At 38.6% G+C, this 13,342-nt stretch overlaps 2 protein-coding genes across 2 annotated transcripts; one reads left to right on the top strand and one right to left on the bottom strand.

Moving 5' to 3' along the window:
- The first annotated feature begins 5,124 nt into the window (after window positions 1–5,124).
- Window positions 5,125–6,168, top strand: LOC111041323. Its single transcript, XM_022325545.1, has one exon. The coding sequence runs from the start codon at window positions 5,125–5,127 to the stop codon at window positions 6,166–6,168; it is 1,044 nt and encodes a 347-aa protein (XP_022181237.1).
- Window positions 6,169–11,826: 5,658 nt separating this feature from the next.
- Window positions 11,827–12,661, bottom strand: LOC111041324. Its single transcript, XM_022325546.1, has 2 exons — window positions 12,409–12,661; window positions 11,827–12,329 (listed from the first exon to the last, which is right to left on the bottom strand). The coding sequence occupies exons 1-2, from the start codon at window positions 12,659–12,661 to the stop codon at window positions 11,827–11,829; spliced, it is 756 nt and encodes a 251-aa protein (XP_022181238.1).
- Window positions 12,662–13,342: the final 681 nt, after the last annotated feature.

The following is a 13,342-nucleotide window of genomic DNA, read 5'->3' on the forward strand; positions in this document are numbered from 1 at the left end:
TTTTTTTTGTATAATATGTTTTAATATATCTGTATAATTTATCTTAATAATTAAAATTTGATAAATATATTATATTAAAAAACATTATAAAAAAAATTTAAAAAAATTGAACTAAAACATTTCGAACAGTCTATGCACAAAGTCTGTTATAATATTTGTTACTTGTATATCATGCAGCCCTCTAGCCGTACGGGTACAGGATTGTCAAGCTCTAAAAAATTAAGTCGTGTTCGGTGTTAATCAGTGCAGTGGCGTAGGCGTAGCCCCCCTGAAATATTAAGACAATTTAAAATGTGTATTATTATTAAATCAATATAGGCCTACCACCCACAGACCACAGATAGGTGCTTGAGATAGCGATTAGCGATAGCATAAAGATGGACGACGGTACTAAAAAGTTATTATAGGTATTATATTTGTATTGAAATCGGCTGTATTTTGATTTTTGATGTCTAAATTAGTAAACTCTTAAATACTGTCAAGTGCGTATAGTCGAAGTCAGTGGAAATAAGGAAAACAAGAAGTTCTAATTCTCCTACTAACACTATTGTGGAGTCATTGATTAAATAATAAATATCCACTTATATTTAAAAAAAATTATAATATATATAGTAAACTATTAAAATTTAATAGTGTCATCCTCTGTAATTACCTCTTTAGAAATTAAATTAATACTGCAGACTGCAAGTAGGTATTAATTTTAATAACTATAACAGTATAACAATTAGTAATACATTGAGTATTGTATTGGTAACATAATTTATTTATTTAGAACCGATTCTATTTGACTAATAATAACAATAATAGTAATAGATCGTGGGGACTCGGGACCATGCCTTGCTAGAAAGAATAATTCAATTTAAAAATATAATTGATAATATATATATGATATTATAATATACAATAAGCAATGAACGACAGTCGGAAATCAGGGGAAATAATTCAAAAATAGCTAGATAAACCACAAAATAGTCAATACGTATGAGGAATTTAAATAATGTAATGATTGTACCTATTCAATCTTTTAATAATATTTAAAAGAATACAATTTGACGAAATAAATTTTCTAAAAATTAAAACATTTTTTTTTTTAGTATTCAATAACTTTATTTTGTCTCTTCGATATCTCTTCCATTTATGGAACATGCTGTATTTTAAATTTGATACTAGAGTGAATTGACCTATTATAAAACTTTTAGGTAATAAATTAATAACATAATCTGTGCTTAAAGGTTGCCGATTTTTCAAAATTTTAATTGTCAAGCAAGATATGGGTATGTGAAATATCAAAAATTAAAAATGCTTTTAACTCGCATGAAAAATAAAATATCAAATAAAAGCCAACGCTTACACACAGGTAATGTCAAAAAATAATGTTGACATTTCATATTGGTATCATCCTTTTAAGGTAATTTTACACTGCAAAGTAACAACATTTATTTTTTCAATGGCAACTTAGGCCATTAGCTGTTGGTTTTTTTTTGTTTATAACGGATAAAAACACGTTTTGTTCTTTTTTATGTGTGGCAAGGATTTGTCTCTAAAAATCCCGGATGATCACCCATCCGGGACTAGCAAAAGAGGCCATGGCGGTGGTGGCCATAAGGGCCGTGGTGGTGGTGGCAATAAGGGTAAAATGTATGTAAACTGAAACAGTAAGTATATTTTATACATACTTATTAATTTGTTTTTATGGATGAGTTGTATCTACGTAAATGTAATATTCAGGTGTATCAAACCTTACGCATGTAATGCACCACATCAACATTGACTAAAACATGTGTATATATTTTTTCTTTTATACTTAAGTGTTCAATGTTCATAAAGTTGTTCTTTATTGATTTGAACTATTTGTATACATTTTGTTAATAACGTTTATTAGATTTACACCTTTGCATTACACTATTCAGTGTAACCAGGTTTGGGGTTTTATCTATTTGTGCATTGTCTATTTTTTAGTCTAACTATATAACTTCATCAACAAGTTCATTACTTTGGTTTAAATGGTTTACACAAAAAAGTATCGATTTTGTAATTTATACTTATATTATAATAAATTACACAGTTAGTAATGTTATTTTATTATGTAGTTACATTGCTCTTCGAATACTATAACATCTTGTTTTGAAATGCATCTTATGACTCAAAATCTGCTGAGTGAAATCATGTTTTCCCTTTACAGAAAATTGGCTTATCCAAAATTTTTAAATTTTTAAATGAACAAACATTTTATTATTGATATTGTTAGCGTCAATTTATTTTTTTTTTTGCTTTAAAATTGTACTCATATTGTTGTTAGGGCCGAGGTACAGTGTGCCCTGGATTGGTCACACTGCACCTCGTGTCTAAGGTACAGGCACGGGCCGCAGCGGCGGACCGGCAAACAGTCCACTGTAATTTTTCGCAGCGACCGGAGCACCGTCTATGCTCCGTGTCCCCGGCGACCGTACCCAGTTTCTCGTTGTATATAATATAATTGTTATTTTATTACCTTTAGTTTTTTGATATCGCCGCCGACCTCAGTTTCAGCACACGAGCGTATAACTCTCATACATCAAATAAAAACAATTAGCCGTACATTTAATTTGCGTTTTATTTAACAAATCTATTTATATCCTGACCCGAGCGCAATTATTAGTTACACTATATAACTAAGATTCTCTAACAATATGTTTTAATTTCAATTCCTTTGAATTTCTAGAATGTACCAACTGCTTCCGACGCAGTCACACTACTGCTGACTGCTGGTTCGATCAGCCAGCAGCAGCAGCAGCAGCTGCAAAGCAGCGAGATGTTGCCGCTGGAGAGGCAAATAAAGCTGCTAAAGCAGCCAAAGCAGCAGAAGAAGCTGTTGCTTTGGCTGAACAGCTTAAAGGCGAAGTGGCTAAAGCTGCCGGAGCAGCAGAAGCAACAACAGTAACAACACCAAATGAATGGTTATTATTTTGTTAATAATAAATTTATTTTAAACATGTGTTTTAATTTCCTGGTCCTCATTATAGTGTATTAAACAAAAGTGTAATGTGAATACTGTAGTGATCCTACGTACAGAGTTGGATTTTGAATTGAATGGATAGGGTATATACTTGAGTTACCATACGGATGTGTTTAATATGACAAAATTATAATCGTTGAATATTGCTACTAGCAACTGCTTGCTACTTTATTGTACTAGCTATTTATTATAACAACCTTTCCTGTCAATAACCATAGTATTGGGTAAAAAATCAAAAAAAAACCATACAAAAATCGCTTTATCAATAATCATAGACTATAAATTATGATAACAAATCATTAATCACTGTAACCATGGTTCATGTTTTAGATGGTTATCTCTTCAAATGCAAACAGAATATTGAGCTTATGTTCGATTATTATGTAAATTATGTAATACGTTAATATTTATTATTTTGAATTATTTTTGATGATTTGAAGTTTTTTGTCGAATTTATTAAATATTTTACCTTGTTTTACTCTTTACTCTTTAAGTATGTTTTATAAAGTTAATTAATGCGTTCACTACCTTGTGCAGTTGTGCAGTATACAAGTCATAAATCTAAGCAGTTCACCCTCTGATGTGGTTTTCGTAAGTCGTACATAGTTTTTGGACTACTAACCTGCTTGTGTATTTTATTTTAAACTAATGAGTAATTATTTCTAGGTAAAATGTATCGATAAAGAATTAAAACCATTGTAAAAACCAAGTTAAACTAATGGTATCTACAAGCTACAACAAATCACATTCAAACCATGTAACTATGTAAGTAGTGTAAAGTGTTAAAATCCCTGTAATGTATTTAGTGGATGCGTGCAAAAGTGAAGGTGGGTACCCAAATGACTCCAGTCTCAAACACCTAGTTGGCTAGACTAGTTATAATTTATAGGGGAAGACGGGGTATTACCGTATGTGGAGCAAAATCGTATTATCGGAATGTTATCAATAATTGTTGTCAAGGAGATAAACTGAATACACCGATTTGAAACGTTTTGCTTGTTTATTTATTGAATATGATAGTGCAAGTGTTTTGATATCACGTTTTAAAAATAAATACGTTTTATGTTTTTACATTCAATTACTAAAATAATATCAAAATTTCAAGAGTGAATTTTTATATGCAAAAAAATTGTTCAGGTATGCCATATTTATTATTCAATATCTAATTAAGTGTAATTTATATTTGTAGTATAAATACATTCATTTATTAATTTAATGTTTGATATGAAGCTCGATAACTTTTAATAGTCTTGTGGGGCAAAATCGTATGGTTATACACTGTACGGTTTTACCACATTGATATTTTGACTATTGCTATAGTTGAATTTTAACAATTTTTAGTATTGAAATGTTTTATTTTTCTTAGTGTGGTTCGTGATTATATTCGGAAATCAAACAGACAATCATGGTTGGAAAATGATATGAAAGTTGCTGTATTAGCTGTGGTGAAAAGAAGTATGACTTATGATGCTGCGTCTATTCGTTATGAAGTTCCTCGTTCAACGTTACAGGATCGAGGCAAGAAAGTTAAAGAAGGAAAATTAAATGTTCAACAGTGTGCATTAAAAGGTATATTTAATGATTACACAATATTATGGTAATTCGTTTGATATATTAGTATAGAAAATTTCTTATTAAGAAAACCATTTTTTTCTTCTGATATTAGATAACATATTTGGTTATAAGGGGGTTGTAAACTATTTATAAATTTATAAACTTATTGTAAACTTGTCAATTATGTGTTGAAATAATTGTTTTCAATTAAAAGTATAATTTTTATTTTTATAGGTTTGGGACATTATCAAATAGTATTTTCAATCAAACAAGAAAATGTTCTTGTACAATATTTAAAAGACATGGAAAGTCGTTTGTTTGGCTTAACACAAAATCATTTTAGAAAACAGGCCTTTGAACTTGCTGAAAGAAACAATATTGCTCATAATTTTAATAAAACAAATGGTTTAGCAGGTGAATTAGGCAATGATTATTTTTATTTATATATTTTAAAGTTTATTGTTATATTATCTTTTAATTGTTTTTATGTAGGTCAAGATTGATAAAAAGGCTTTTTATTAAGGCACCCAGAGTTGTCAGTACGAATCCCAGAACTAACTTCGGCTGTGAGAGCTATGGGCTTCAATCGACCGGTGGTGAATAGTTTTTATGATTTGTTAAAAACATGTTATGAGACTCATCACTTTGAGCCAGAACAGATTTTTAATGTGGATGAAAGTGGATTGTCAAATGTAGCCAAAAGTAGAGCCAAAATAATTTTCCAAAAGGGACGAAGACAAGTTGGCAAACTGTCGTCAGCTGAGATAGGTCAAAATGTTACAGTGACTATTTGTTTTTCCGCATCGGGTTCATATATTCTCCCATTATTAATATTCCCTAGAGTCAGATTAAATCCAGATTTTGAAAAAGAAGCACCACCTGGAGCATTGGTTGTTTGTCATTCATCAGGGTGGATGCAATCTGAAATATTTGTGCAGTGGCTTCTTCATTTTACTAAGCATACACATCCCACAAAAGAAAACAATATTTTATTGCTTTTAGATGGCCATGTTACTCATGTTAAAAACCTTGAAGTTATAGATGTAGCCCGCAAAAATAATATAGTAATAATTTGTTTTAATCCCCATACAACTCACAAATTACAACCGTTAGGTGTGATCTTTATGGGTCCACTCAGTACATACTATAGCCAAGAGTTAGATTTGTGGTTACTTAACCACCCTGGCCAAGTTGTTGGTCTTCGCCACATTTCTAAAATTTTTCGTGAAGCATATCTAAAAGCAGCAACTCCAAAAAATGCAATTTCTGGTTTTAGAAAAACTGGTATAGCTCCATTTAATTCAGACATATTTGACAATTTTGACTTTGCTCCAGCTGAAACTACCAATAATATTGAAATGTCATTAGATACCCAAACACAACCTTGTTGTTCAGCTGATAATAATAGTGCTCTTCCATTATATTCTACTCCTCAACCTAGTTTCTCTGCTAATACATTGAATAATGAACACCCTGCAGATAATGTTCAAAATGCGCCTGTTTCATCTTTATCGTCTCAAAGTTTGGTATTAGAAATTCCACATACAACTTTTTCTTCAAATGAAAAACAGATTTTTAATATATCTCCAGAAATTATCTTGCCAATACCAAAATATTAACAGATCATCAAGAAGAAGAGGAAAGACAGCAATTATCACTGAAAGTCCATACAAAAAAGAACTCTAAGAAGCTAAAGATAACAGTAAACCACTGTCAAAGAAAAAACAAAAGAAAAATAATATTAAAAAAAGATTATTTACTTTAATATACGAAGAAGATATTCACCCCAAAAAGCTATGTGTTTCAACTGATGATGATGACAGTGCCGACGAAGAATGTATATATTGTAGTATGCCATACAAAGAAGACTCAAAGGAAGAGAAATGGGTTAAATGTATAAATTGTTGTAGATGGTGTCATGAGCTTTGTGGAGGAGTTGATAACTGGAAGACCTACATTTGTGATCTTTGTATAAAAAAAAAATAAGTAAAACATTATTGATTAAGGTAATTTTCATTTCTTATAATAAAAAAAGTTTTTGTTTTATTTTAATATTACATATTGTTTACTATATTTATGTGCAAGGCAGGCATAATGTTAAGTTTTGTTATTATTTTTTTTTTGAAAAAGGTTTAAAAAAGTTATTTTGGTATAGTAATTTATATTTCTTATAAAAAAATAAGGTTTTGCTTTATTTTTATGATTATAATATACTGTTTATGTTCTAGCTAGAATTGCCAAAAAAATTTATCATATTAAATTTTTTTATTATTTTTATTAAAAAGTAATTTTGTGTGGTCATTTTTATTTCTTATATTAAAAGAATATTTTGTTTTATTTTAATAACTAGATAGGTACTTAAGTACTTACTACTTAGGTAAGTTGTATTTGTTATACTACTGCCAATGGGAGCAGGTTTTATCGCATATTGTATTGTGTTATTAATTTGTTGACATTTTGAAGAATTGAAAAAAATGTTTGGGTACATTTTTGATTAATGAAAATGAAATCATACATAACTTACTACCTACTGCCTAATTTTAGTTAAACTTTACAAGTTAATTAAATGAAAGTCCAATACCAATTAATAATTTACCAATACATATAATGAACTGTGATTTTGCATAACAATTGCCCTCATACGATTTTTCCCAAGGGTACATACGGATTTACCCCTAACCTGGGGTAAATCCGTATTTTTCCCGAAAAAAGTAAAACGCAAATTAAACACATTTAAAAAAAAATACAAAAAAGTTTGGAATAAAAGTTATAGACCATAAGTTTTTCTATATATACCAGTTTAAAAAATTTAATTTCGTCAAAAATTACATGATTTATAAACCATGGAAGCTTAACCGTACGGTACTGCCCCGCCATCCCCTACTCTTTATATTAATTTATTTAAGTCTGAAAAAATAAGTGTAAAATAAGAATAAAATTGGTGTGTGGTGTGGGTTCTTATTTAAGGCAGTTGCTTCACAGGAAAAACAGTTTACCCTTCCACTGAATGTATTAGGTACTTATTGGTTATGATACATCTGAAATAACTTAACAAATACATTACCACGACAATTATTTATCTTACAAAGTTGCAGTCAGGTGTAGATTGAACACCTGTGGTTTTGTAATTGTTAACTGTTACATTTTAATAAATTTTATAGTACTGGTAAATGATAGAGTGTGGTGATAGAGTTAGGTACTAATTATTCATAATATTAAAAGTTCACATGTGTTTATTGTTATTTTTAATTTTTCTACTTAAGGCATAGATATAATAATAAATAATTGAGGGTGCGGGGGCGGCCAGCCATTTCCCCGTCACTCTAGCAGATACTAGTGCTGAGTAAGCTGCTCCCAAGCCACGCATGCTGAGCGGGAAGGTGGTGACAAGATGCGGGATGCCATTAAGGTGCTCAAAAGGAGGATGCTCGCAAACGCTTTTGATAGGGCTGTCCACCTGGAGGTTGTCTCGGTGAAGACACACAGCCCAACGGTCAGCTCGGCTATAAAGGATCTTCTGGAGATCATAAGTGGCATCAAAGCAAGCAGGGACAAAGTGGCAAAGGCCTTCAACGTTGTACTGTTTGAGACGCAATCACGTGCAGTAGCACCGCAGGCGAAGACGAATCGGGCAAAGCTGTTTGAAGTCGGGACCCAAACGACCGATGCGGTTGTATTGCAGTCGGAGGCTAAGAAGTCAACTGTTGAAACCGGTACAGACACGCCATACTGGTGGGTGAATGCGTCTGTGCGCGGCCACGGGTCAGTTCACTCCACGACCACGCAGGTACCGGTAGTGAAGGCGAAGCCACCCAGTAAAGGTAAACAACAAAGGCCAAGTACTAATTTCGAGGATAGGGCAACTACATCCACAGAGCAGGAGGCTGACTTCATAGTGGTACAGGACAGGAGGACTGCAAGAAGGGCTAAGGCAGACGCCCTGGTGCTCAAGGCGGAACTTAAGGTACCACCAACCAAGGCAGGCAGTGGTAAGCGGAGGCACCCTCCCAGAACGCAGGTGGTAGTCTTGGATAAGCCGGCGAATCTCTCTTACGCCGAAGCAGTGAGGGAAGTTAAAGATGCTGTTCTCAAGGAGCCTTTCCAGTTCATGATTTCCACTAGGAGAGCTAAGTCTGCTAATCTAGTACTGGAAACGAACACAAAGAAGCACGCCGATGACCTTGCTAGTGCGCTCAAGCGCCAGCTTGGCGAAACGAGGAGTATCAGGCGTCCTTCTCCGAGTTTCGCACTGCTGCTCAGATAGAGGACTCAGTCGATGAAAAGGAGTTGATTAATACCCTGGCGGAACACGATCCTGAGCTGAAGGTATCCAACGACCCACTGACCCCCGGGCTCAAGCTAGCTCGACTGAAAAAGTTGAGGGTGGGCTGGGCTGCGTGCCGCATTAAGGAGCTGGCATCTAAGCCAGACTGTGCAAAGTGCTTTGACACTGGCCACGCAACCAGCTAGTGTAAGAGCGAGGAGACCAGGAAATGCTTCAGATGCAAGGCGGTGGGCCATCTTATTGCTAACTGCACACTCCCCCGCCGGTGCGAGAAGTCCGGAGAGTCGGACCGAGGCCAGCGTACGGAGGCGCCGGCTAAGCCATCAGAGTCCCTGTCATGCCGCTAACAGCAGACCCAGGTCCAGGGATTAAGGTGCTGCAGGTGAACCTTAATCACTGTTGGGCGGCGCAGCAACTCCTCCTGCAAACAATCGCGGAACTTAACATTGACGTAGTCATAGTTAGCGACTACAACCGCCCGTTAGGTCAGGCGCCGCGTTGGGTTGCCAGCTCTGATGGCAAGTGCGCCATATATGTCCCTGGCAGATCGGCGGACGTCTCGGATCAAGGTTCTTGTGGTGGCTTCGCATGGGCGAAGGTGAGGGGAAAGCTATTCTTTAGCTGCTACTACACGCCCAACTATACGATCCAGGAGTTCGATCGATTCCTCAGCAATCTTGAGGCGTCGGTCCAGCACAACGCAGGCGCGGGGAGTGACGTCATTGTTGCCGGGGATTTCAACTCTCACTCTGCAGAATGAGGCTCCTCATTGGAGGACGCAAGAGGATCACTACTGTCTGGCCTCGCCTCGGCATTGGATCTGACAGTGTGTAACATGGGTTCCGTCCCCACGTTCGGGCGGGTCAACGCCACGTCCGTAATTGATGTCACCTTTGCGCGATCCACGGACAACCGACCATTGGTGCATGACTGGTCTGTATTAGAGCAGAGGTATTCCGCCAGCGACCATGAGTATATCGCATACTCTGTTTTCAAATCTGAGTCACGCAGTCCAACAGCGAAAATAGCTCGGCCAGGTGGATAGTCGGTGAAAAAACTGTCTCCGGTAGCCATCATGGAGCACTGGAATCGAACAGGAGCACTCCCCACCATTTCTCGGGACACTACTACGGAGGAACATGTAGACTGTAGAGCGCCTCCTGAAATATCTGACTCAGGCTTGTGACGCAGCAATGCCCATCAGATCAGCCGTAAGAGGTAAGTGGTAAGAGGGCAGTCCACTGGTGGAATGAAGAAATTGCCGACCTACGCAGGGTGGCTATTGCTGCTCGCAGGAGTTATCAGCGTGCGGGTCGCAGAGCCAGTACTGGTGGCCGCGAAGAGGCTTTCCACGTGTACAATCAGGCAAGGAAGCAACTGAGGGTAGCTATAAGGAAGGCACAGGAGGCATCGTGGAGAGAATAGTGCGAGTCAGTGGACAGCGACCCCTGGGGAGTACCATACAGGCTCGTCACTAAGCGGTTGGGTCGTCGGCTCCCCACCATCGAGGAACCCATGCTATCGAGCATTGCGAGAGGACTCTTCCCCGCAATACCAAAAGTCAATTGGGATTTAGTTCCACTGGAGCCAAGCGTTCCCACCGTAATCATCGAACAACCAGAAGTTCTGATACCTCCTTTTACTTCAGACTAACTGTAGCTGAGGGTGAGCAAGCTGCCTCTGGGGAAGGCACCTGGTCCTGACTACATTCCTAACGAGGTTATCAAGCTAGCCGCGAAGAAAAGTCCTGAGAAGTTCCTTGAGACGTTCAACGCCTGCCTGATCAACGGTCACTTCCCGCACAGATGGAAGCGAGCTAAGTTGGTCCTGCTGCGCAAGGGCATGGACAAACCACCAGACCAGCCGTCGAGCTATCGACCTATCAGTCTACTGGATGGTGGAGGCAAACTATTGGAGTGGCTTCTTCTGAACCGCATCGAGCAACACATCGAAAGAGCAGGAGCACTCAGCAACCTCCAATTTGGCTTTAGGCGCTTCAGGTCCACCACTGATGCAATTGATGAAGTAATGGAGGTTGCGCGTGAAACTGGAAAAGGGGTTGTCCAGAACAGACATCTCTGCGCGGTGGTGACACTAGATGTCAAAAACGCCTTTAACACGGCACCTTGGAGGCGGATCGATGAGGCCTTACAGAGATCGTCTTTTCCCGAATACCTCATTCGGATACTAAGGTCATACATGTCTGAGCGCAAACTTCTGATCGGTTCGGACAGCAGTTCGGATGCGTCAAATCTTGAGGTGACATGCTGTGTTCCACAAGGGTTGGTCCTTGGGCCGACATTGTGGAACCGATTTTATGATGGTATCCTACGCCTGCCGGTGCACGGAGATGCGAAACTTATAGCCTTCGCCGATGATGTGGCTATAGCAGCTGTAGCCCATAATGCAGAGCTAATGGAGCAATTGGTTAATCCAATCCTCTCGGATGTTGCCACATGGATGTCCGACAACGGATTAAGACTTGCCCCTGAGAAGTCGAAGTGTGTCATCCTTACCGGGAAGCACAAGTTTGCTCTACCGCAGCTGAGCATACAGGGGTTCCAAGTGCCAACGAGGCGAGCCATTAGGTACCTGAGCGTACAATTGGATACCAGACTGTCGTTTGTTGAACATGCTAATACAGTAGCTGCGGGAGCAAGAAGAGCGGCGCCGCGATCGGGAGGCTGATGCCCAATGTGGGAAGGCTCTCGCAGGCCAAACGCAGGTTGCTCATGAGCGTGGTGCATAGCCGACTGCTCTATGGCGCCCAGATATGGGCTGATACCGTCCGCGCCGTGAAGAAAGCGGAAAACTCACTCCTGATGGCCCAGAGGGTCGCAGCTCTGAGAGTAGCCAGGTGTTACCGTACTAACTTACCGTCTTCTAACTCATCCTCGACTGGCAGCAGACATAATTTGAGGACTGGCCTTTTCATCTCTGTACCATTAACAGTTCGTATGGTGACTACTCAGATATGCCCATCCTTTCCTGGTTAGGTTTCTGGGTGTAGACATGTTATGCGTGCCATCTTCCACTTGCATGGAGCCATGTTGTCTTCCCTTACAATTACGACATCGCCGATTGCTAATGGCTTGGTTGCAGTTGTCCGTTTTCCTCTGACCTGCAGCTGAGGCAAACATTCCGAGGTCCATCTTGTCCAAAAAGACTGCATGAGTGCTTGTACTAACTTCCACCTTCGAAGTCCACTGATTTGTTGTGATGTTAAATCTGGTTCCGGAGGCAACGTGATTGGGCCCCCTATAAGAAAGTGAACAGGAGTGAGCGGTTCTAAATCGTCTGGGCTGCTACTCAATGGTGAAAGAGGGCGAGAGTTTAGACACGCTTCAATTTTGCAGAGTAGTGTCTGCAATTCACTGAGGGTCAAATGTGCATCCTTGACGTTTCTTGATAAATGGTGCTTCGCACTTTTAACGCAGCTTTCCCAAATTCCTCCGAAATTCGGGGTCAAAGGCGGGTTGAAATGACAGTTGATGTCTTCGGCGATGTGATTCTATTCCTCTGTTAAATTTTGTTAGTTCTCGTCTCGCTCAAACGAAATTGGTGACGTTATCACTCCAGATTTTATCGGGTATTCCTCTTCTGGAGCAGAATCTCCGAAGTGAGGCAATAAATGCACTGGATGTTAAGTCTTCCACTGCTTCTATGTGCGCTGCCTTAGTAGAAAAGCAGACAAATATTGCTATCCAGGCTTTCTTGCCAGGTCTCCCGCGGATTCCGCTTCGTATCGTCAATGGGCCAGCGAAATCAACGCCTGTATTGGTAAAAGGATGCGTACAAGTAACTCTTTCTTTTTGCAATGGTGCCATCAATGGATGTTGGAAATTCGGTTTTGCTCTGACACAATCAACACAACGCTTGACTACCGATCTTGCTGTGAGTCTTCCCCGCAACGGCCAATATTAACGTCTTACTTCTGCTAGAAGAGCTTATGGACCACAATGCAGTAAGCTCCGATGACGTTCTGTAAAAATTAGACGAGTTACTCTATGGTCAGCTGGTAGAATAATTGGTGTCCTTTGCTCTTCTGTTATCATAGCATACTCTAACCGGCCTCCGACGACTAATAACTTGTTTTTTAATAACGGATTCAAGGACCTCAACTTACTGCAGTGAGACACATTTTTATGTTGTTGTAATGCTGCTATTTCTTTCCAAAACACTTCTTTTTGCGCTGTCTGGAGTAAAGCTCTTTGAGCGGCTCTGAGGTTTTAAACAGTGAGATACTTGGCTGTCGGCCTTTCTCTTTTTGACCCAACATGTTCAATGAATTTTAAAATCCATCCAACTGCACCTACAAGTCTGGGCCAGCTAGAGTAACTGCCGACCAAGTCTTTGATTGGGCTTGTTGCTAGCAGCGCCAAACGCAACGTTCGTTGTTCAGGAAGTTCAGCTTCTAGTATTGTTCGTATGGGTGTAGGGTCCCAACAATCTTCCGATTGAGATAACCACAAAGGGCCATGCCACCAGATCGTTGATGCACTCAGCTC

This window comes from Myzus persicae, unplaced genomic scaffold (genome assembly GCF_001856785.1).
Source record: "Myzus persicae strain clone G006 unplaced genomic scaffold, MPER_G0061.0, whole genome shotgun sequence".
Taxonomy (NCBI): domain Eukaryota; kingdom Metazoa; phylum Arthropoda; class Insecta; order Hemiptera; family Aphididae; genus Myzus; species Myzus persicae.